The following is a 23538-nucleotide window of genomic DNA, read 5'->3' as shown; positions in this document are numbered from 1 at the left end:
TTGTTTATTCTTCATTCTCTCCCCTGTAATGAGATATGCTTCACTATAGATTCAGAGTATTGGTCTTATTTCTGCCCAGAGTTCGGTCCCCCATGTATGTAAAAATAACACAGTAATCCAGCCTGTCTCAAGCAGAATGATTCCCCATGGGGTAAAACAGATTAAACTGAGCAAGCAAGCAGAATATTTTAAAATGGAATAAAAATTTCAGCAAAAGGAGGAAACTTTTGAAAAAAAAAATCACCCACCAGCCCTCTTTTGCTCTGGAAAGTAAAAGCCCTCATCAAGCAAGGCAAATAAAGTTAATTTCAATTAGAGGGGATTTGCATACATTTAATTCCGCTTAAAAACAACAACTTCACAGCAATTGATATGCTGAGGTCCACCGGGGATATTTAGCTGCTTTGTGCTGCAAATCTCCCTGGGGATCCCTCGGCATCCATTGGAGACCAACAGCCCCACGTGAGGCTGTGAGTGAGGGTAATGGACCTGGGCAGTGGGACCAGCCACGTTGCCCCTGGCTCTGAGATGAATGGTTAAAATCTGCCCCAAGCAAGGCCCTTTCCTTGCTGGAATTGCATTTAGCATTGGATTCACATCCCACTTCCATAGTTTTGCACCATCTAATGGCACCCACCATGGTAGCACCAAGCATTCTCTTCTATTACCGACACTCGAATGTAAAATGCTTTCCCAGACATTAATATCTGCCATTAAAAATTGATTGAAAAAAATCTTAGTTTTCATAGCTAAACCAGAGAGACTCATTTTGATCTGACACACTGAAACTCTCCAGGGCTCATTTTCTAACAGGGATTTTTTCATACGTTTGTCTTTTGCTTTATAGTATTTAGGAAGTATTATATTTGTTCCATTCAGAATAAAATTGCATTTTGAAATGTCAACCTGAAGACAAGTTTGCCTGCGAAAAGTAACTATTTCTTCAAATGGTACCAGCTGCCCTAATAAAAGCTATTTCCTTTTTCTACAGTCCTTGCTTCACTTATGTCCTTAGACCATCATTGCTGCACCCAAGCTAGCGCTACAGCATTTACTGCAAAACAGAAATGCAGGTTTTCCATCACCTTTACTTATAACAGATGTTCTTAAATGCGGAATCTGATGCCTGCACGACAATGAAATATGAATTTCTATAACTCGGGCCAGTATAATGATGGCCATGTCTGGGTCCTGATGATTGAAAACAGATTTGTTTTCTAGCTCTGTAATAGCAAAATACCAAGAGTGGATATTTATTTATATTTATTTATTTATTTTTGCTTAGGACTGTAGAAAATCAGTGTATTCAACAGCTATGTGGAGATCCAATTATAAAGCAGGTTTGCCTAGAGAAACTTGGGAAGGTAAATTACCTGCTTAACCTAAATGCAAATAAGTAAAAAAAATAAATAAATGAATAAATAGATAGATAGGTACTGTACCCATCAAGACAGCTCCTTGTCTTTGGTGTTACATCCTTTTTTTCCACCCTTCGCTTGCTCCTGTCTTTGAAGAGAGACCAGCCTTGGTCACTTGTCAATGAAGGCAGTGGTGGGGAAGTCCAAGGTAGGTTTCCCCAATACTCCCCAAAATCCAACTTCTTCCAGGGATTCCCGAGACAAGAGGTGGTCTATCTGTCTTGGAGGCATCTCTAGGCTTCTCCTTCCAGGATTTCCCCTGTATTCCCTGGAATGTGGGGAGCTTTTCTGCACCCCCAAAGTGCTCCATCCAAGATCTTTAGTAGCTACAACACAGACTGGCATTTTGCAAACACGGGGCTTGAGGGAGAACAGATCCTCGCAGAACCTCTCATGAATCCTCTGTGTGTGCAGTGCTTTACAGCAGTATTTATAACCTTTTAAAATTTTAATTTAAACATTGACAAAACCATGTTGCTTTCTAATTAAATCATATTTTCTACCAGGGATTTTAATTTCAAAGTAATTTATCAGATTTAAAGATGCTCAAAACATTTTGCATGTTTTCCTTTCTAACCTGCCATGCCCACTGATTTATTTTTTGTATTCACAAGCAGGAGGACTCATTAGTCACTAAAGCAGTGGGTGGGTTGGGGGGGGAGCAAGAACAGTTACTGATTATGAAAACAAAAAATCAGAGCTGTAAGAAGCATATGTTGGGATCGTAATCCTGACACCTCTGTGTCTCGGCAAAGCAGCTCGTAATTGTACTGTAATGAAATGTTCTTGTTTGATAACCGGTTAATTAGAGGAGACAATTATTCCAAACCCTGCTGACGCCCACGGATCTGCTCCGTGTCGCGCAGACACAGAGTGACAGGAGTAGCTGTTATCAGGAACCTCGGCATCCCAGCCTGCCTGCTTTAAAAGGAACATTGTTTTCTAATCCCAGAGAAGGATGAAAGGAACCCAAACTCTCCCCAAAACCGCTCTCCTATGACCCCCAAGGGTTGCCTTGATCTTACAAGGGCAAAGTCAACTGGTCTCAAATGAAAAGGCCTCAGCTGGAAGCCTACTCTGAGTCTGGGGCATTTTGCTTCAAAAAAAGAGCAGGACCAACCCAAGGCAGGCCAGGGAAGGGATGAAGGGTGTAGTAAAGGTCAGCACAAAGAGAGCTGGAAAACTTGCTTTATTAGTGAGGAGACAAGAACTTGACTGAGAGGAGGCTCCAGTTGCTGAGTACAATGCAGTGGAGAAGCAGGCAATAAACAATTCACTGCGTCTCCTGCAGATATGAAAAGAAGCAATAAGCTTATATTGTAACAAGGGAAATGTTGGCTAAGCAAGAAGAAAGCATTCCTAACCGTAAGGATAATTAAGCACTGGAAGAGATTGCCTGGGGAGATGTGTAATCTCCACCACTGAAGGTTTAAGAACAGATTAGGCACACATCCATCAAGAATGGCTTAAGTAGAGATGATCCTGACTTCGGGCAGCAGTATGGTCTGGTTGACCTCCTAAGTCTCTCCTTGCCCTCCTTTCTATGATTCCACAATTGTTTTTTTTTTTTTTTTTTTTTTCCTTCTAAATCTCCAAATTTGGATTTTACTTGGCTTGAATATTGTTTTTTTTTAAGGTTTTTTTTGTAACTATTATACACATTCCTTCAAGATAACTCTTGGGAGCATTATAATGCATGACTTTGATATATGATGACTACAAAGCTCGTCCTTATTGCAAGGTGGTGTCTGCCACATGACTTTCTGCTTTGCACTTGGCCTCCACATACATACAGTATTTAAGGCTATGTCATCCTCCTACTTCCCCCCAACTTCTCACTTCCTTGCACTCTTCTCCATATTACACTTACTCCCTTCTGCAGAAAGGCTCAATCTGCCCTTCCCCTCATCAAGAAGAGCAGTCACACATCCAGGGAGCAGGCTCAGGGAGCTCCCATGAGAATGGGAGCTCTGGAGTATCTGACACCCCAGAGGAAACCTGCATGGAAAGTTCTATTCATACAGCTTTAGGAGAGGTTCTTGGAGAATAAATGGACAAAGTAAAAACTCCCGGAAAAAAAAAATTGTTTTCCTCTGACATGACTGGCATATAAGTCACATATCACTGCATGCACTGATAAATGCACATCTCAAGGGAAACCTGGTGACCTGGTGAGAAGGTGACAGATGCAAAACAAAGTAGAGGAAGAGTTGTCTCCTCCCCTATGCACAAAATCAATTTCTGCTACTCAAACACCTGAAAAAAAAAAACAGGTCCTACCTATATTTTAGGTAGGAGCCTTATTTTTAGGCAAGGAAAACTATGCACCAACGAGTATCTCCTGAAAACTAGGCTAACCCATCCCCACAGCAAAGCAGAACCTTTTTCTAGTTCTTGGTGATGGATGGCTACTCATACAACAGTTTGGATGTAAGGACTTAAGGACATTGGAAAATATCCACATCACAGACCATGGAAGTAACACTTCAGGTGGAGTGGCATCATAGGAGGCTGCCAGTTGAAGTATGTAGCATAAATAAATAAATAAATAAATAAATAAATGGCGTTCATGGTCTTGTCTTGGCCAGAAGAAACTATTCCAGGAGAGCAGGGCTGATGGGAAGAGGGTGACAAATCCAACCCATAACCTCTGAGGAGGATGTGAAGGATGTGCATCCTCCATATGGTCCACAGATCTCTGATCATGGTCTCCAAGAAGAGAAATCACCTTCCTGGATTGCTTTTTTTCTTTTACAGCAGTTCATCCTCCTCACACCCTCACTCCATCATTATTCCAAGTCTTCACCAGGCCTCTCTTTCCACCATGCTTTGGACTGGAGCTGGCGTCCTCCAATATACAGTCATCCTTCCTGTGCAGGAGATGCTGAAACCTCTTTCAAAGTCCAAGAAGCTGTTTAGCCTCTTCTAGTCTGTCCCTACCAAGATTTGGGGAAAGCATCAGGAACCTGCAACCAGCATTAGCTTCACCTCCAAAAAATATCTGCAGCAATGCTGTAATGGGGCAACTCAATGGCCAACTAGTGCTCCCACAGGATCTCTTCTTGGTGATGGCTCTACGCTTATGAAGCTTTACAGCTGGTCTCAAACTCATATGTCCTGCTGCAGACACATACCATGTCCTGTCACTCAGTGATGTATCATGTTCAATGAGCAGATGCATCTGATTAGACGGATGATCTATTATTTTCTGCTGAGCGAGTAATTTTTCTGTTGGGTAATTCATCCCTGGAGTATGAAGGCTGTATTACTCTCCAGACTCTGCATTTGCATGCATTTTGCCAAGAGTCACTTAGCATTACCGAGCAGATCCCGCTGAACAGGGCTGCCACGAGCTCCTACTCTCTCTGCTGCTTTTGTGGCCCCAGTGAACACCCAGATTTATAAATCCAATTGAAAATGCTGATCTTGTCCGGCATTGCTTCTGTCCCCGTTCACATGGTGACACACCCGAAGATGGGGAGTCCTAATTTATCACGGGGTTCATGCACCAAATTGCTGAGGAACTTCTTGATGCCTCTGCTCTGAGTTTCCAGGATTGAGGGAAACATCAATGGCTCTAATGTGTTACCTGGCTTCCTAATGAAATGCCTGCAGGTTTAAATGTTGACACAAAGGAAAAAGAGGCTCCAGAGCCTGCAACTTCCTATGCTAGCCGTGACTCCCTGTGATCTATCACCATGAGACTCCAGGCCAATGATTCCTTTGTTCCAGAAGACAGTGAGGAATGGGGAGATGATCAATGCAAGACAAGAAAACCATGAGAAACCATGAGATGAGAAAACCCCACAGGCAACTTGCTAAGATGCTCCAGAGAGTTTCCTAGGCTTACCAACTGGATAAAATCTCCTTGGCCAAGGACAACTGCCCCTGACTAAGGGTCACCTGCCTTTAAGTGCACACTGCCTGCAGAAGTGTTGACTGTCATGGAGATAGGATGGGACCGGGCAGCAGTTCTGCTTGGTGTTATGAGCTGCAACCTGGACGAGTCCAGGGCTGGACCATGGCGTCCACACCAGGACAAAATCCTCCCTCAGGATTGAGCACGGTTTGTTCCAATCTAGGACTCAAACCTTTCTGATTCATGTCAAACCAGGCGGTTCCTTTAAGCCCCTCTAGATAACGCTGCGAATGCTGGTTTATACGTGTTAACGGACAAAAAAAATAATACAGAGGCAAGGGATTCAGCGAGCCTTGAAGGGGGAATGGGAGCTGAAGGAGGATTACAAAGACAGGTACCCCATTTGATGATAATGGCTGAATTAGCATTTCACTTTCTGCTAAAGTATGAGCTATCTCTACAGGAACAGCTGCTAAACTATTTGCAAAGTTCAAAGAGTAGGTATTAATTTTTTTTTAGAGTCACATTCTTCAGATTCCCATGTAAGCTCCTTAGAAAAGGCCCTGCCAGCTGTTGAAGAATGAAGATTACAATGTCCCGCTAATGCAGTGCTGAGATATTTAAAGTTATTATTATTTATTATTGTTCTCAGCACACAGCTGTGCTGGAAAGGGTTAAACTGGGGAAGAAAACCATGCGACTTGCTGAACAGGTGTCCTTGAGCAGCACTCAAGGACACGGAGATTGCTAATCCTGTATTCCACAGCATGATCAAATCACCAGGCAACAGATATAAATAAAAAAAGGCAGGAAATAAGGAAATTTAGATACAAGTGTGTCAGAGGGAAAATGAAGATTCATTGTGAAGAGGCTGGGAGGAGAAGAAGAAGGAACAAAATGACAAAGGCACAAATGATAAACCAGCAAGAAAGAACGTACGGAGAAAAAAAAAGCCTCTCTGTTAGATGCATGGCTGTGACAGCAGCAGCAAAGATGCTCCTCGATTATACAGTTTCTTTCATAATACGCATGCTGGTTCCCATTCGGTGTTTGTCTTCCAGCTAGTGCGCAGGGAGGAAAACATATCTGGAACGGGATGTGAGCAACCTTTATTTTGCTTGCTTCATCAGGAGAAGAAAGCAAATTTGCTTGGTGGGAGCAGCAGCACCTGCTCAACGGCAAATAAATAGCTGCAGCTTTGATATTACAGTGCATATAACCATGGGAGGCAGAGGATTAACCCTCGCAGGCCAGTCGGGGGCATCTGGAGTCCGGCTCCACTTTGCAGAATGTCTACGTATTTGGGGCATGACCACAGGCCAGGCCATGCTGGGATGAGGGGAGGCTTTTTTGAGCTAAAACCTGGTTTGTAATTGAGTACGAACATCCACATCTGGCTTTCTGCATGCCTGCTTTGCCGTGGTTGTGTAGGGATTTCCACCACCTGCCTTCTGCACCGTCTTGTGCAGACGCCTGCCCAAATTTTGCCCTGCTGGCACTTCCCCCTGAGGTTTCACCTGCATAAAGTGATCAGCAGGACCACATGCAGAGATACAGGAACCTCTTAATCTTTCAGTCTTCCACAATGTGCCCTACAGCAAAGAGCAGAGCATGAGCTGGAGTCCTTGCATTTTCTGCTGCAAGGAACCCTTCCATCTCTCTCCAGAAAAGTCCCATTGGATGATGACAGAGGACCTTAGTGATGCCTGGGTCTGGCAAGCACTGGGAATCTGGCTAATTCCCAGCTTCCAGGTGCATTTTGGTCAATTCCCGGGCTGACACATAGCTCTCCTCCTCAGGCACCTTCCCCAAGACATGGCAGAGGAGCATCTAGCATTAAACGTATGCATCACAGCCTGAAACCCTTGGGAGAAAGGATCTGCTGTACATCCTCAGCACTGTGAGCTAGGGCGTATATGTTTACACGTATTAAAGATATTTTCTTCATTTAATATGTCTTTTTTTCCCATTGAAAATGGGAAAACATTGACTTAGGAATTTAAACAAAACAGACTGGGCATTCTGGCAGCTGGGGCAGCAGAAAACAAACAGGGACTTAAACAACCCATCATCCAGCCAAACCCTCCAAGAGCGAACGTGCCCCACGACACAAACCAGCAAGGCAGCCCCAGAGCCAAAGATAAATCATGTCCCTGCAGCCCGAGTCCCGGGCAGGGAGGGAGCTGCCGGAGGAGAAAAGTATACAGATGGAGACAAAGCCAGGAAGTTAATATTTACGCGTTCAGACATGGAACAAATGACTTAATTAAATCAATTAGAGAAAGAGAAACGGAGTCACTTATAAAGCATGTGTAAAGAGACAGCAATGCTGCCACTATCTCAGGAAAGAAAGAAGGGAGAGTTAGCAGGGAAGATAAACGGACTGGTTTAATCCATGCTGTTAATTAAGAGCTGAGCATTTGCACTGTGCTGAGTCAGGGTCGGACCAGCAGCTCCATTGTGAAAAACACATTTTCAACTGAGTTCAGCACCCAACTTACAGGGAGATTTCTACAGAGACAGATCAAGATGTTGGGAAGGATGGAAGTAAGGAAAAGATGGGAATAAAATCCCAGGAAGTTTCTTCCATGCTCCTGTAGCTCCAGGGCGGTTTGGGTTGGTATGCAACTGCTCAGAGCAGGATGGAAAGCAAGGCCACCTCCTTCCAACTTCCATTTCAGTGCTTTTGTCCTCCCCATTGATCCCTCCCCAGATCCTGGCTGCGGATACTGCTGCTATATGGAGCAAGCATGGAGTTGTCAGTCTGGCTTTAAAAGCAGGGCTCGGTGCTTGTGGGAGGATCATGAGTTGCAGCATGTTTGGGTTTGGGGCCTCATCGCAGACAATGTCAGATCTCTCTCTGCCTGATAAAAGGACATACTCGCCATGTAAAGTGTTCCCTGGGGTTTTCTCTATAGGCAACCAGCAATTACAGGCTTTTGTAACAACCAACAAGAACAGCTAAACCAGAATCTAAAAGCCTCCATGTGAACCACACTGAAAGCTGCTGACAGCTATGGGGCAGGAGGGTTTCGCCTCTGAGACCACTTCAGGGATCCCCTTCCTAGCTTTTAGAGCCCTGACATTAGATTTCAGGCCAGTGATGCAGCGAGCTAATAGTTTTTAGCAGTTTACAGTCACTCCTGGTAAGTAAATAAGCAAACACAAAGTCATCTCTCCCATCTAAGGACATTATAAGCCAGTGCCAAGGAAAGACTAGTAGTGTTTTTTCACAAAATACGTTCCTATCAAGAATAATCAGGTGTCAGAAAAGCTCAGGCTCCCCCATGGAGCACTAAGGATTTTTTCTGCGAAGTAAACTCAGTGCATCCTGCTGGGGACAGGGCAAGAGTCAGGGCTCCCACTTCTGCCCGGTCTGGGAGAGCAACCTGCACTGTCCTACGGCTGCCTTGGAGGTGATCTGGGTAGCTCCAGGTAGCACGTGGAGCAATCAAGATGCCTGCAAATATTTCACCAAATATTTCACCAAATATTGCTCTTACACTGCAGCGGGGACAGGGAATGTCCCTGGAGCAGCGGCAGCCCATGCACCACGAGTGGGACGGAGCTGAGCTCCAAAACCCTCGAGCACTGCTCCAAGTGGCAGCAGCGCTTCAGCACCACTCACTCTTGCAAACAGCCTCCGTTTCTGTGCATTCCCTTCGGCCTCTAAGTCCCTGGCAACATTCTCAATATGCTGGGAGAAAATCTGGCTTTGTGCACCATGGGAAAAACACATTTTGACAATTGAAAGGAAAACTGGATCGGTAACTCACTTGTTTTTGTTCTTCTCCCAAACTGTCCCACATGGATGCAACAATTTTCGATACGTCTCCAAAGGTCGCGTTTGGGTTTTGCCCTTTGATAGCCGCTTGCGTATCTCGGAAGAACAGGGCGTACGCTGACACGGGCTTCTGGGGCTCGTTGGGGTCCTTCTTTTTCTTCTTCTTTTGGCTTTTGGGCTTTTTGCCCAGGTCTGTTGATGGTCTTTTCTCTCCAGTAACCTGTAAAACCAAGAAAAGCCCCTTGAGTGATCAGCAGATAACAGCCTGGTAGCAGGCCCTGCTGGAGCGTATTAATAAAAGAGATGGATGGGACAGGGCATGGTTGGAGGAGAACATGCTCTTCCCCCCGAGTAGGCTCCATCACAAACCCTTGGTAGTGCCCAAAGGATGGGCTGGCTGCGAGGAACCAGGTCTGTGCACCAGGAGAGCGCCTGGCTGTTCCCATCCCCTCTCCCAACATGTTCCTGGCTTCTCCCGTGCTCATCTCACCTCCATCCACTCGCTCCCATGTGCCCAGCAGAGTGCAAGCGCCATGGTCTGAACTAGACATTGGGTTGGCCTGGGCTGGGGGACTGAAACCCCAAAGTGGAAACAGATGTTGCCAGGGAAAGCAGCACGGAAAGAAGCGGATATGGCTCAGCTCTGTGGGGCTGCAATGCAGGGAATGTAGGAGATAAGGTGACCTGACACATGAAGGTGTGCAAGGGAAAGGACTCCTGAACAGCTCTTGAACCTGCACCACAGCTCTCAAAGCACTAGCTGCAGCCAGTCACAGCTTACAACGTGGAGAAGTATCCTTATCCTTATCTTAGAGGGCAGAAAACCCTAAATACACCAAGGACGAAGCACACCAGACGATAAAAGCATCAGGTACCCACTGGACACTGCAATCTGGGTCTCTTTCTTGTTCCTCGAAAGCAAGCGGCTCTGCTCATCAAATCCCACTGTGTTCAGATGCGTCCATGGTTATTGCTATGTTACTTAAGGAGTTTGTGCTCTATCAGGTGGATACTACCTGTGGAGCTTAGAAAGTGGCCTGTTCTATCTGTAAGAGTTGACTATATATATATATTGAGTTGACTACTAATATATATCTAATATGTATGTGTGTAGATGTATATGTTCTCTCTTGTTTTCTATATATATATATTTAAACTTGAAAGTGGTCTGAATTCCAAGCCATTCAGAGAAGGAGCATGGGAGCAGAAGGCCTCTGTTCTGATAGATTTGCAGATTTGCTGGCAAGCAATTCCAGACACCGGAGTGTCTGGAAGCTCCACGACTTCAGAGGATGCATTTGGTCTGGCACAGGCCAGGCACAAGGAGGAAAAGGCAGCAGTGCTGATGTTCTCCCTTCCACCGTTCTTGGCTGGTCATTAACTCCAGCATCGGCGCAGTGACATTTGCCAGTGACCATTAGTAAATGAGCATAGAGACAAAAAAAAAAAAAGTTATATTTCATCTGAAATTGCCCAATTGGGCTTGAATCGCAGGCCTTGAGGTAGAAGGCCACCTTATTAGAAGAAAAAGATTCATAACAGGCTTTCAGTCTATTAGCAAGTGAGATGGTGTTTTAACTAAATGTAATGCTGTTTGATGCAGCCTGCTCTCTTGGAGCCACGAAGGAGCGGACAGGAGCTGCAAAGCAAGAACAGTCCCGGTGCAATCAGTCCTGTTCTGGCAGCACCCAGGTGCCACTGGCCCCAGGGGACACAGGGAAGGCAGCGGGTGCACAGAGCTGGCAGTGCCCCTGCCCAGGCCATGGGGAGAGTGGAGCTCAACGGGGATGTGCTCTGTTTTCCTGGGATGAGCAGATGCAGTGGGGCCTGGTAGGAACCAAGCAGCCCAAACACGGACTGAAGAGCATGCTTGAACAGCATAAACCATTAGCACTGGCTAAAGGCAAGCCTAAAATTAAAGGAAGGAAGGAAGCAAGGGAAGGAAGCAAGGGAAAAATGTAGAAAGGCTTCTGGGCTTATCTAATCCTTTACCCATAGGATGCAAAAAAAAAGAATATTTGAAAGAGCATTGACATCCTGGGCTTTTTTTTTCCATGGATACCAGAGGAAAAGCTAGCAGGAATCAAGGAATTGTTCTCCCTCTATAGCTTAGAGCCAGCCAGCACTCATCACTGCACAAGGCAGAAAGATCCTGTCCCATTCAGGACCGCTGCTTTGGGTTGGATGGAAGATCAAGGAAGATCAAGATGGGTCCTGAGGCATGTGCTGTGCTGGATCCCACCTCCAGCAAGCCAACATTTTCCTCTCCCAGAGGAATTGTGTTTCCAAGGTTTTAGCCATGTTCAAACCATCTATGAATGCTCCTGCAGCTTGTGGAAGTGTGTGGCCACCAGTCCCTTTGGGATGCTTGGAGCCTTCTCCCTGGGTATGAGACCCCTGAAGGGCAGGAACCTCGAGGATACCATTATCTCTGTAAGGATGGAGAGATACCTCTAATCCAGATGTGAGTTGCAAGCCGGAGCTATAAACTCCCCGGCACAGATATACTGGTGTGAAGAGCATGTAAATGCACCAATGAGGCTTGGAGGCCTCCTGAGACCACAGGCTTGCAGTATCTGAAGGTCCTGCTGGGTCTGAAGCTCCCCTTGCCATCAGACCCATTTGTTTCATGTGCAACAGCCTTGATCCCAAGATTAATTTCTGCTCATCAGACATTGCTTTCACAACTTGCTGTGAAAAGGTCATTCGTGGCCATTCAAAAAAATGACCGATGTTCCCTTCGAATGCTTCCAGCAGCTGTGTATATAGAGGAAGCAAACAGAAACCTGCAGGCCACACAATGATTTTGCTGCTTTCTTTACACTTATGGCCTCCTCCTTCCATCTAATACATCAATCTGGCTTTACCTACACCTTGCTGAAAAGTTTACAGGGCAGAAAAATGAGGAGGCATGTGCTTAGGATCAGAAAATATATAAATCTCTTGCAAATTATCATAATTTGGACATTGCAAATGCCTCCTATCTAAGGCTGGCTGCCAAAGCCACGTCCTCCCTGGTGACCTCCATGACTGCACCGCACCAGGCACAGAGCCTGTGTGACACTCCAAAGGTGGAAATAAAGAACCTGGGGTGAAAGCAAGCTGAGAACTCGCACTCGGCTCTCATGGGAGTCTTCTGCTCCATGCCACTTTGCTCCGTGACCCTCATGCTGTCAGATGGGGTGAGGGACATGTGTGACTGCCCATCCCGCAGCATCCCCAGCGCATGGTGAGAAAAGTCAGCCTGGATTTCCACGCAAAAGCATTTGCTGTTTGTGCTCAGTCCCAGTGTTTCTCTGCCTCTCCTGCCTCTGTACTTCTTGCTCCTCTAGTTATATCTTCAGATCCTGTCATTACCCAGCACTCTTGGGGGACAAGGTTATCATTGCTTCTGACACCATCCTTGGGAGAAGCACCTTCCAGAAAAAGGTTTTAGTTGGGCAACACAGTGATACCCTCAGATGCAGAGACCTGTAGGTGCAATCTCATGACTGCTGTGAGTTGTCCTCCACAAATACCCAAGGGAGGTCTCCTGCACAGGAGTTTGCTTTGCTGGTGCATTTTGAGAAAGATGTGGGACAACTGAGGTGTTCCAGAAGCGCTAGACCAATCATAGCTCCTTAAAAAAAAAAAAAAAAAAAAAAGAAAAAGAAACAGGACAGTTTTACCCAAGTGAGCTCCAACCCTGCTCCAAATGCAGGATTCACAGATGGGAGCTTAGTGCAGGCTCCTGCTCTGATGATGATCTCTGCTTTGGGCAGCTCATCTCAAGCTCTATCCTGCTGCCTACCACGCTGTTTCCAGCTCCCAAACTGCTCATGCTCTCACCCTGGTTATATCCTCCTTCCCACTCTTGGTCTCCTCAACCTGCCTCCAGAAATCTAATTTTCCATTAGAAAATTTGCAGGGGGGCCCTGAATCAGCATTTCCTTGTTGACGCCTCATTGGAGGAAGCCCTGCAGCTTGATGTCTAGCGAACTGCAGAAACAAAGGCAAAACTTTTCAGGGAAAACTATCTTCAACATCAGGTTTTCCTTGCTGCACAAGTCCAAGCCCAGCAAGGCTCAACCAACCCCATTCTTGGGAGAATCTCCTTCAGTGTCCGTGGGAAAGAAGACAAGAAGTTGGTGCTCCTACCAGTGCAAGCTCTCGCTCCCTGAAAAACAGCATTTGCCAACCTTACTGTCTGTTAAGAGAGTCATGACGGCACGTACCTTATAATGTGACTCTGTCTCCTCTTCCTGAGTAGAGCTGGAGGGAGACGGCGTAGCAGATTTACTTCCCGGGGGCGATGGGGAGCCGTGGGTACCACCGCTGCGCATCCCCATCTGGGAGATGAGCTGGGACTGGCTGAGCGCGCCCATGGGCCCCGCTAACATCCCCGCTCGATTGATCAGGGGCACTTGACGGCTCGAGTCATAGGAAGAGGCGTCCGAGTGGACCATCTCCTGGATCTGAATTAGGAGGAGATCACTTTTTAATTCAGAAAATGCAGTTACTCATCGTACTGTCACAGCACGCGGCAATGAACTTTACAGTTATTCTATGGTGTCTTTTTGCCCCCTTCCAGCAGTAGATCTGGTGCCCTTGTACATGGCCAACAAATACAGGCAAGGCACAGGGCTCATCGTCAGCATGTATAGCACGCAACTGTCTTCTCCTTGATTTATGGAACTCATAACAAGCAGCAAAAATATTTCTGGGCTCAGGAGCTGGCAGTAAACTCCCTTATTCCGACCCTTGCACAACTCCTGTCCAAAGCCACCATCGCCACCAAACCAGAGGCCTCTGCTTCCCCACGGCTCACAGCCCACAAAGGTCAAGGCACTTCCCAAGGCGCATCCCAAACAGTCCAGTTCAAATCTGACTTCTGGATCTCTTCTCAGCTGCAGTAACTGCTGATTTACCAATTCTTCTGGAGATGATGCTTCTGAATTTGTGAAAACGGTCAGTTCGGACCCCCTCGAAAGAATGCAGTAGAAATGAAAGATGCCCATAAATGAGCAACAAAGGCAGGTGCTGCCTGCTGAAATTTCCAAACGAGAGCAGAAGTCTGCATATGGATCCAAGAGAAGGGCTTCCTGACAGAGGTGTCCACAAAAACATGCTGCTAGGCCTGGAGAAACTCCAAGAGGAACTTCCCTGCCCATTCCCGCTGATTGCTTCCAACCCACGCACTGGAGCACGCAGCCCTTGTCTCTCTGCCTGAGACTTCAGCTGGTGACACAGGCCCAACCTGATGCCTCCATAGAAGAAGCCGTCAGGAGGGAAATCAAACCCTGTCTTAACCATTTCCCAGACTTTCTGCTTTTCTGCATTAATCTGATTAACGTTAACATGAGTTTGAAGACCCGGGCTTTATTTATTAACCATCTTTGCTTCCAATAAGCCCACCGAGGTGCAATCTCATTAACAGCGGGCCCTTGCCAGCTCCATTAGCACCCACACACAGAGCAACCCACTGCTTGGACTCAGTAGGCTTCAGAGGAAATAAATCCAACGGCAAAAAACAGATTTGCTGCTGCAGGTCAGGAATCAAGAGCTTTACACGGCACCCAGAGCGTGTTCTGCTCGTGCTGTCAGGCTCGCCACGGGCAGAGCAGGGTGTTAGAGGAGCAGATTTCACCAGATCTGTCCCTTTTCTGGATTAATTACTAAGTATTGGGATATAACTTGCATGATGAAAAGTACACCTTGCATTTCAGTAGCCTTAGGAGCATGAGCTTGGCTTTGGGGGCTGCACAGAGCTGCTGTCCTCAGCTTGGGAGGTTGCAAAAAAATGCCATGTATATACGGGCCATGTATATACAGGGATGGTTTGGCTCCCATAAGCCAGGATGCCACCATGGACTTGTTGTCCCCTGCCCTCCATGTCCTGAGACCCTTCACATCCCAAGACCACCATATGCATATATTTATATACACTTATACATATTAAACAACTATATATTTATATACGATATATTGCATGTTTATATGTAATTAATATATACATATGCATATGGCACTGCATGCACCTAAGCAGTCCCACTGTTATTTAAAAGAGGTGCATGCTTAAGTCGCCTGCATGGCACCCATGGGTGCTCAGGCAGCCGGTGTCCTTCGCTGCCTCTGAGGGGGAAAGAGCCAACCTGCCTCAGCTCTTCTCGTTTTAATGTAGACCTGCCAACAAGCAAGCTCATCTAGCAGCCACGAAGGAAAAGGATAATTTATTGTCCTTATTTTAAATTTAAATGCAGAAAAAGTTTATGAGATGGGGGGTTTCATAAATGGAGAAGTCTCAGAAATGTGGTGTAATTTTTTTTTTTAATTTAAAATAGCGCATTTGCATCTGCAGCCACAGCAGCCTCTTGGGTAAGGACTATATTAAGACAATTTTTAGAAAAACTTTGATTATGTGGCCAATAGACCACAACGGCTCCCATTATCTATTAAATACGTAATCATGCACTTTTTCCTTAAAGTGTGTTTTATTTATGCAGCCGAGCAGAACAAGCCCAGAAGTGCAATTACAGATCTGGGACACGTACTGCAAGTTTTTAAGAAATTTGGAGGAAAAAAATGACACCTGCCTTTGCCCAAGGCCACATCCTGCACTAAGCACCCCATGGCAGCAGGATGGGATGCCCTCCTGGCTTGTACCGACGTGCACCTCTTTCTCTCTCTCTCTTTCTCTTTCTCTTTCTCTCTTTCTCTCTCTCTCTCTCTTTCTCTCTTTCCCTTTCTCTCTCTCTCTCTTTTTTCTCTCTCTCTTTTTTTTTTTTTTAATGACTATGCATTTTGGGCACACAAACGCTGCAGCTAATCCTCCATGGGGAGAGGAAGAAGAGGCTGCGGATGGGCACACGCACCAACCTCCCTGTCCATGCACAACCTCCGCTTCTACAGCACCAGGGACAAAGCAACATCACAAACAGGCTAAACACAACGACTTGACACCTGGATGCTCCGGCAGCAAAGATAACATTTGGAAACGTGTCAAAGGGGGTTTCACACTGCTTGTCACCCCCTTTGACCGGGAATCCTGGCTGGGGCAGCCCGGGATGCAGGAGATCCCGCAGGATGCTCCGTGGTGGCACCGATTCCCTCTCAGCTCCTCCAACGAGCCATTACCATCGCAATCAGCCGGGGAGAGAAATTATCTGCTGAGCAGCTTTGGAGCAAAGTTTTCCCAGCAGGCTTTTTCTGTACGGAAGTTTAAATGGGAACGCATCGCCACAGCTGAAATGCTTAAAGATGATTTACTTGGAAAAAAAAAAAAAAAAAAAACCAGCATGCACGAGCAGGAGAGAGAGGAACTGATAAGAAAATATATCCCCAATTACCACCCCTCCTCTTCCCGATTTGTAACTGCTCCTAATAAACTTTCATGGTCTATGTAAAACGCTTTAGTGCGGTGACAAATTTCTGCAGGAATTTGCGATGTCTTGTTCAGAGTAATAGCTATCTCACACAGGTACCCAGCTGCTATTGTAAAATCAGTAAGCATTTAATTGAAACAAATGACTATAATAATAGTACATTATCCCTGCAGGCTCATAGCCATAACAGTTTTAATTATTGAGTTAAGAGTCAAACTAATTTATCCTTTAAAGTAACAGGCACAGCTTTGCTCCCACTGATCATCCTATTGCAAATATGAGGAGGAAAGGACTTAAAAAGGAGGCAATTTATGTTTTTTGAAGGGTGTCATCCTGCCAGAAAGGCTTGCTAGTGTGGCAGGGGTCCTGGTTGCAAGATTGTGGGGCTGCAGTGGGCAGAAAATACATGAGGATGTGCAATGGATTAACCACAGCACTGGCTGAACTGGTCAGTGCTTCGCTTCCCTAAGTGGTGAAATCCTTCCTTGTAGCCCGCATGGTCACCTGGACCTGGGGCTTCCTATCCCATCAAATGCTTCTGGCTTTGGCTACATAGGCTCAGAAGTCTCCTGGGCTCTCTCCCAAGTTTTCCCATCCTCTGCTCATTGCCAAGGGTGTTTTTGAACTTCTCCATCAGCCTTGAAGCGCAGCTGCTCCCCACGTCTCCCAGGTCCTGCCCAGAGTCGCCACCTTCGAGCAATAACATTTTCTCACTCTGGTTGTTGTAAATTTGTTTTGCTCCTGCGTGTGGGATGATGTTCCCCAAACGCATAGCCACTACTTGCAATGAGCGTCCACAGCCACCCCAGGAGCTCTGGATCCATCAGGTCTACCTCTTTCACTCCTGTCACACTTATGGCATCACTGACAGACTTCAGTGGCAACCATTTTATGCTTTCTTTGGCAAAAATATGACATGTGCTAGGAAGACGAGGTGACAAACCGATCCCCCAAACTCGCGAAACACCAATTTTGAGTCGTTCAACTTTCCGAATGTACTTCGTGCTTCCAAGTCAGATGCCTGGCAGATGTCTAGGCACATTGTTAACATTGTTATCCTTCCCTCCCAAACCTGTAATCTCATCAAAAAAGATATCAAGTTAGTCTGACAAGATTTGTTTTCCATCAGCCCACGTTGATTGGCATTAATTATATTACTTCCCTTTAATTCTCTATTAATTGAGGCCTGGATCTGCCACTCTGTTACTCTGTGGAGGACTGATGACAGACTGACACGGCTGTAATTACATGGGTTGTTCTGCTTCCCTTTCCAAATATTTGCACATTAGCGCTTCTCTAGCCCTGCAGAGCTTCCCTGAGCTGCCCCCAATTACTGAAAACCAGCATGCACAAATCCAGTGCAGTCCCACTCGCTCAACTTGCTGATTTAGAGAGAATTTGAAGAAAAGCAAGCTTTCTAGCCTGGTTTAAACACTACATAAAGAAAATCAGGCCTTTCCTGTTGGTCCTGCTGGCAGACACACATACCACAGCCTGTCACCAAGACTGAAGCACTGGATGGTTGGTATCACTAATGCTATCCAAGCTTCATTCCCACCAAAGCTGAGGTTCTCCACATCCTCATGGCCCAGGGCATGATTAGCCCAGCTCCCAGCACAGTTGGATAAAGCAGCTCAGAGATGCTGCTATGAGGGGGGAAAGGATCATCCAAACACAATTAGCACTTCATTAGGAGGAAGCACTGCAGCTTCCCTGCGAGAGGAGCTGTGGAAACCAGAGGGAGGCAACACTTAACACATGGGGAGTATTTATCATTAATAAGCTGCTCGCTGGAAGGCCTTGACTGGAGGAACCCACCGGCTCACTGTGGGATTCATACATATTGCAAGCTGTGAATTAAAACGCTGGAATTCTCCATACAGCCTGAGCAGGATGCCTGAAGTGCAAGGCACAGGGACGTTGTCTTCCTCCTCTGCACGTGAACAGTTCAGCCTGGTCCTGATTGAAGCAGGACATGCTGCCCACTCTGTCCCTGCCATCCCCACCACTGTCCAGCAGCTCTCGCTGCCCTCGCTGTCACACCATCCTCACCATCCTTGCAGTTCCCATCGTGATCGCTGGGATTATCTTTGCCATCCTCGCCACCCTCACCTCCTCCTCCAGGCCTGGAGCAGTTGAGATGCCAAGTCCCCAAGGGGCCCTCGCTGCTTCCCAGAGTGGGATGCAAAGATGGGACAAAGCTAATCGAAAGAGTTGAGCTCTGCTCTGCAGGTTCTGTAGGTGCTCGGCCTCTCCCATCTCAACAAAGACCGCGCATGAAGCAGCATGGCCATTTAGGACTGTTAGGAGCAGCCTGATCCCACCAAACTGGCCCTCCTGATGTCAGAGTTGAGCCAAACAGTCCAGAAAAAGGCATGGGAACAGAAGCCCTGGATTGTACTTGCATTTGGGGATGGGTCCCTTGCCCTTCGGATACTGCAAAGCAGTCAGTCTGAGTGTCCCATTCAGCTCCCAGCTGGAAGACATTCTCTAAATAATGTATCCAATAAACTTCTGCTCTTTTTTTTTTTTTTTTTAATATATACATTATTTTATGGGTAGAGAAACACGCCTGGTAATTCAGCAAATATGTTCGCAGATAGTCTATTCCATTAATTTCCAGCATGTTTCCTAAATACACTATTTAGCAATGTTTTCAGAACCATTTGTAGATGAAGTCAATTGTGGTTAATCCAGGCATAAATTCATTGTCTCCCAAAAAACAGGGACCAGAATTTTCCTATAAATTGGCCACATGGCTCTGGTCTACTTAGCTACAGAAGACATCAAAAGTAATTCTTAACTACCTCTTAATTTACAAGTAAGAAAGGGAATGGTGTTCCATTGTTTCTCATGGCTCCAGGGCTGCAGCATCTCATGGCACACATCCCACCCACCCAAGAATGGATGGAATGGGAAGCTACCTTGGTGGGAGGACTACACAGAAAGATTGTCCCTGTGAATTATACACTGTGAATGAATTTTAAAAGTATCTTTTGTTTTCTCCTTACAAAGTTTAACTACCCACTTTTCAAGCCTCTTAAGGAATTCCTGCAGTATTAGAAAGAGATGAAGATGAAAGATGTCACCAGTGGGGATGCCACATCTGCACACACACCATGACACCTTCAAAACCCTCTTGGATGTAGTTCTGTGCCACATGTTCTAGGTGACCTTGCATGTGCACGGGAGTAGGAGCAGATGATCTCTAACCAATTCCAACCTAATTCCAACCCTAAGAATTCTATGATTCTATGAAAGGAGTCATGCATTATGGGCAATGTGAGAATCCAGGCAGAAGGGATGGTTATGTGGTTGATATTGCTTGGGAAATTATCTGAACTTCGAAAGCAGTCTGTGCTGGGGCAATCTGAGATGGGCAACTGGATCTCCGGCACACCGGTGCCTCAGGAAGAAGACCATGGCATCTGTCTGCTCTGCATAGGTGAGCCCGTGACAGCTCCAAGGCATGTGGTGAACTGGCTATAAGCTGCTAACAGGAGGCACTGGCTAATCTTCTTGTCCTTAATTACAGCAAGTGCTGAAGACTTTTAAAATAGTTGTGAAAAGCCCAAGTGAATCTACACGCGCACAACTAATTGCAGAAGGAAATGAAGAACAGAAACTCAAGGAATGACCCCCACTGCAAGAGTCAGAAGAGGTAACTTCTATCCTAATTGCTAACACCTATAAACCCTTCTCATTTTTTAGCTAGCCAATATAACTGCAAATGCTATTCCAGCACAAATTACAGACAAGCAAAAATGTGCAAAAATGCAGAATAAAAGTCATACAACTTCAGGAAGGGCTTATTTAGGTTCCAACAGCAACATTAACCCGAGCGGCTGCTCTGCCTGCCTGCTTTGTGTAATACATTTTATTAAATTAGCTGTATTGTATTAAGGAAGATTGTTGAAACAATATTCAGTCTGACAGAGTTTCACTCCTCTTTTGGTTTCTGCATGATGAAAAACAGATATCTGAAAGTCACCCTTCTTTCCTTCTCTTTTAACATCACAGGAGCTAATTTTGGGATTTGATGTATGCCAGATCTGATGGCCTGCCCAGGACTGCATTGCCAAAACAACATCAAAATATTTCTAACTCCAGTTCTTATTTAATCCAGGTAACTGCATGAATTTGGATCACCAAAGGCACCTCCTTTCTTCCCAGAGCACATAACCCCACGTGGGAAAACAAGAGCCACATGTGATTCCATTAGAAGTTTGATTTTTCCCCCTGGGACTGCCTGCTGGCACTGGGGAGCTTCATCAATTGAGTCTCAAGGTTCAGTCGATACGTGTCGGCACCCGCGCATTGTGTTACGGCAATGCCATCCATCCGTCAACTTAAGTAACTCCAGTCCCCAAAAGAGAGAGGAGTGTGTTCTCTCCCAGCTCACTTTGTCTCTCCATGAGATGGGAAGAACACAGTAGCCTAGGATCTAATCATACCAGTTGGGACGCAAGTGCTTTACTCTGCTCCGCAGACCTGAAGGTGCCATCCGAGCTGGCCATCAAGCTTCAAACGTGGAGGCAGAAGGATCTGGGCATCTTGATATCCCTCCTGATTTGCCTCTCTCCAGTGAGCCTGCAGATAAGCTTTCGGGCTGGGGGAGCTACAGCCATCTCCATACACAGAGACCTCACGAAAGCTCCAAGGTGCTGGGACTTCCACATACACTTGCTTAAGACCAGTGTGGGAAAGTTTGGATTTATTGGTTTCACAGATGGATTACGAAACCCTACTCTTAGGGGGGAGTTGGAGAAGATGCTCCGTCCATGGAAGGAACTGCAATGACCGCTGTAGAGGTTTGCTGGGACGGCATTTGCTTGGCACAGTAAATACAGGCATGTTTCTCTCCCCACAAAACAGCTATTAGGTCCCTTCTTGCAGAGCAAAAGAATCTGTTTTCTATGAAAAGCTTTGTACAACACACGCCAAATAGACAAGAAAGCTATCCATCACCAGGACGATTTTCATAACAACTCAATTCCATCAGGTTTGAAACGTGACCGCTGCAACTCACAGCTCCTCATGCGGCCGCGGCCACGAGCCTCAAGTGGGGTCTCTGCAGCAGCAAATGGCTGTGCTAGATCAACAGAAAGATGTCCCATCTTTGATTGTGTTTTGTAGGTTTTCTCCCAAATGCAGAAAACCCCATGGTGGTGCCACTGGGGTCAAGAAGCCCGCAAGTGGCCTCTGCTGGGACATGGGATTTGGACTTCTATTTACTCAACAACTTGCTTTTAAAGCCGCTTATAGGAGATGAATGTGATAAAGTTTTATCACTGTCATCAACTGGCTTTGCAGGAGCAGGCAATATTTCCCAAGCCGCTGTAAGCATGAGAGAGGAGACTCACGGAGACTCAAGCTCTTAGGAAGTGACTTGATCTCACTTGTCCTGACTTCCCCATCCCTAAAAGTAAAATAACGAGGCTTATTCCGCTATTGCAGCTTCCTTGAGATGGGTAAATGCTGATGGTCAAGAAGGAAAAGATTTCCAAAGCTTGGGCCAATCTACACCTGGAACATCCTGAGATGCAGAGAATTAGGGAATGACAAATGCATTAATTGGGAAGAAAGGGTTACTTTACAATTGGAAATTAATGCACTGTATTCTGAATTAACATGTCGGATAATTAAAACCATCTTTCCAATGAATTTATTATTGGATATACAAAGCTAATTATAAATTCTCTGTTGCTTAATCCCTTGCAGTTTGCTAATGCAGCGTTGAAATCTCTTTGGCCACACTTATTTAAATTATTCATTAGGTGCAGCAACAGTTGTGAACTGTAATTTAAATTGGCATCTCATGAATATTCAATTAATGCAATAAACACTGGGATGCTTTCGCTGCGCGCGGCTCGATGGTTTGTGCTCCAGCCTGTGTTTACACGTTCCTATTAACTCTTCAGAAAGGTGCTACCTCTTATGTCACCGATTACAATGAGAAGCAAAAGTCCCACTCATAAATATTCGTGCCATTGGGACAAGACAGCAATGCAATTAGGGGATGCTTCCAAAGTCATAATTAAGAGTGCACGGGTATATGCTTTTCCTACGAGTTTGGGGACCCACATGCTTTCAAGGCCATCTAGTTTGCCCCTCAAATTGGCTCCCAACCACCCCACTGCTGGCCCCATCTTGCAAAATCCCCGGGCAAACAAGACCGACCACAGCCCCAACAGCAGCAGCGGCTCTTTAGCTGCAGAAGCAAATATGTACCCTGTACCAGTAAATAAAATGCAGCTGGAAATCAAAATCCTGCGTGCAGGGGCTTGACAGCAATCTGCAAACACAGAATGCCCCTTCTGAACGGGGCATTTTAGCAGCAGCTCTGAAAAATAATCATTTAGCAGCTATATAGTTCAGTGAAGTCTTCTATTTTAACAATCAACTTCTTCCTTTAGAAGTGTGGTCCCACTCTGTAAAGAGACCGTAGCACATCAAGGCGGGACTCCTGCGTTGGCGTCTTTTCAGGAGTGCTTTATTGCATCATTTCTAAATTAATATATCTCCCCCAAGTGTCATCCTTGCAAGCAGAGCCTGTGATACAGCATCTATGGGAGGCACCTTGAGGGGCAGAGCTTCTGTGCGCAGCCCAGGGCTGCAAAACACCTCCAGAATCAAGCAAATATTTAGTGTTCAAATGCATTTGAGCACTGCAGAAATTTGGCTACAGCTCCACACGGCAGAGTGTAAGGCCACCTCCTTTGCCATGCAGGGGGGAAAGGCAAGGAAACATGGTCACAAGTTAGGGTTTTTTTCAAGCAAATATCTGTTGGAGCCATTCTCAATTGTGCAGCTTTGATTTCTTAGGGGATGCCATCTCCGGTGCCGTTTTAGGAGCTAATCTTATTAGCAAGTGGATGAACTAGTAGACCAAAGGCCAAATGGTTTATCACAACGAGGGATTCTCTTGATCACTGGGATAAATAAGAGATGCTCTGATGCTCCCGGTAGCCTGAGGCGAATGCAATGCTGCAATGGGAATTAGCTGGGAGATCTCCAGGTCATTTCTCAGCTCGGCCACACACTTCTGTGTTGCCCCAGGCAAATTATTGTCCACCATCTTCCCTTGGAAGGCATTCACAGCTTCCTTGAGCAGAC

General features: G+C 46.0%; 1 protein-coding gene across 1 annotated transcript in view; it reads right to left on the bottom strand.

Annotated features, from left to right (window-relative positions):
- TOX2 (TOX high mobility group box family member 2) overlaps window positions 1-23538 on the bottom strand; it is a 117750-nt gene that overhangs the window by 15326 nt on the left and 78886 nt on the right. Inside the window, exons 4-5 of the mRNA XM_026042209.1 lie at window positions 13276-13515; window positions 9054-9281 (exon numbers count right to left, since the gene is read on the bottom strand). Coding sequence (XP_025897994.1) covers window positions 9054-9281; window positions 13276-13515 — 468 coding nt within the window. The remainder of the gene's footprint in view (window positions 1-9053; window positions 9282-13275; window positions 13516-23538) is intronic.

The sequence above is a fragment of the Nothoprocta perdicaria genome, unplaced genomic scaffold (genome assembly GCF_003342845.1).
Source record: "Nothoprocta perdicaria isolate Ctin4 unplaced genomic scaffold, notPer1 scaffold_3, whole genome shotgun sequence".
Lineage (NCBI taxonomy): Eukaryota > Metazoa > Chordata > Aves > Tinamiformes > Tinamidae > Nothoprocta > Nothoprocta perdicaria.
This window is presented reverse-complemented; position numbering and strand designations above follow the sequence as displayed.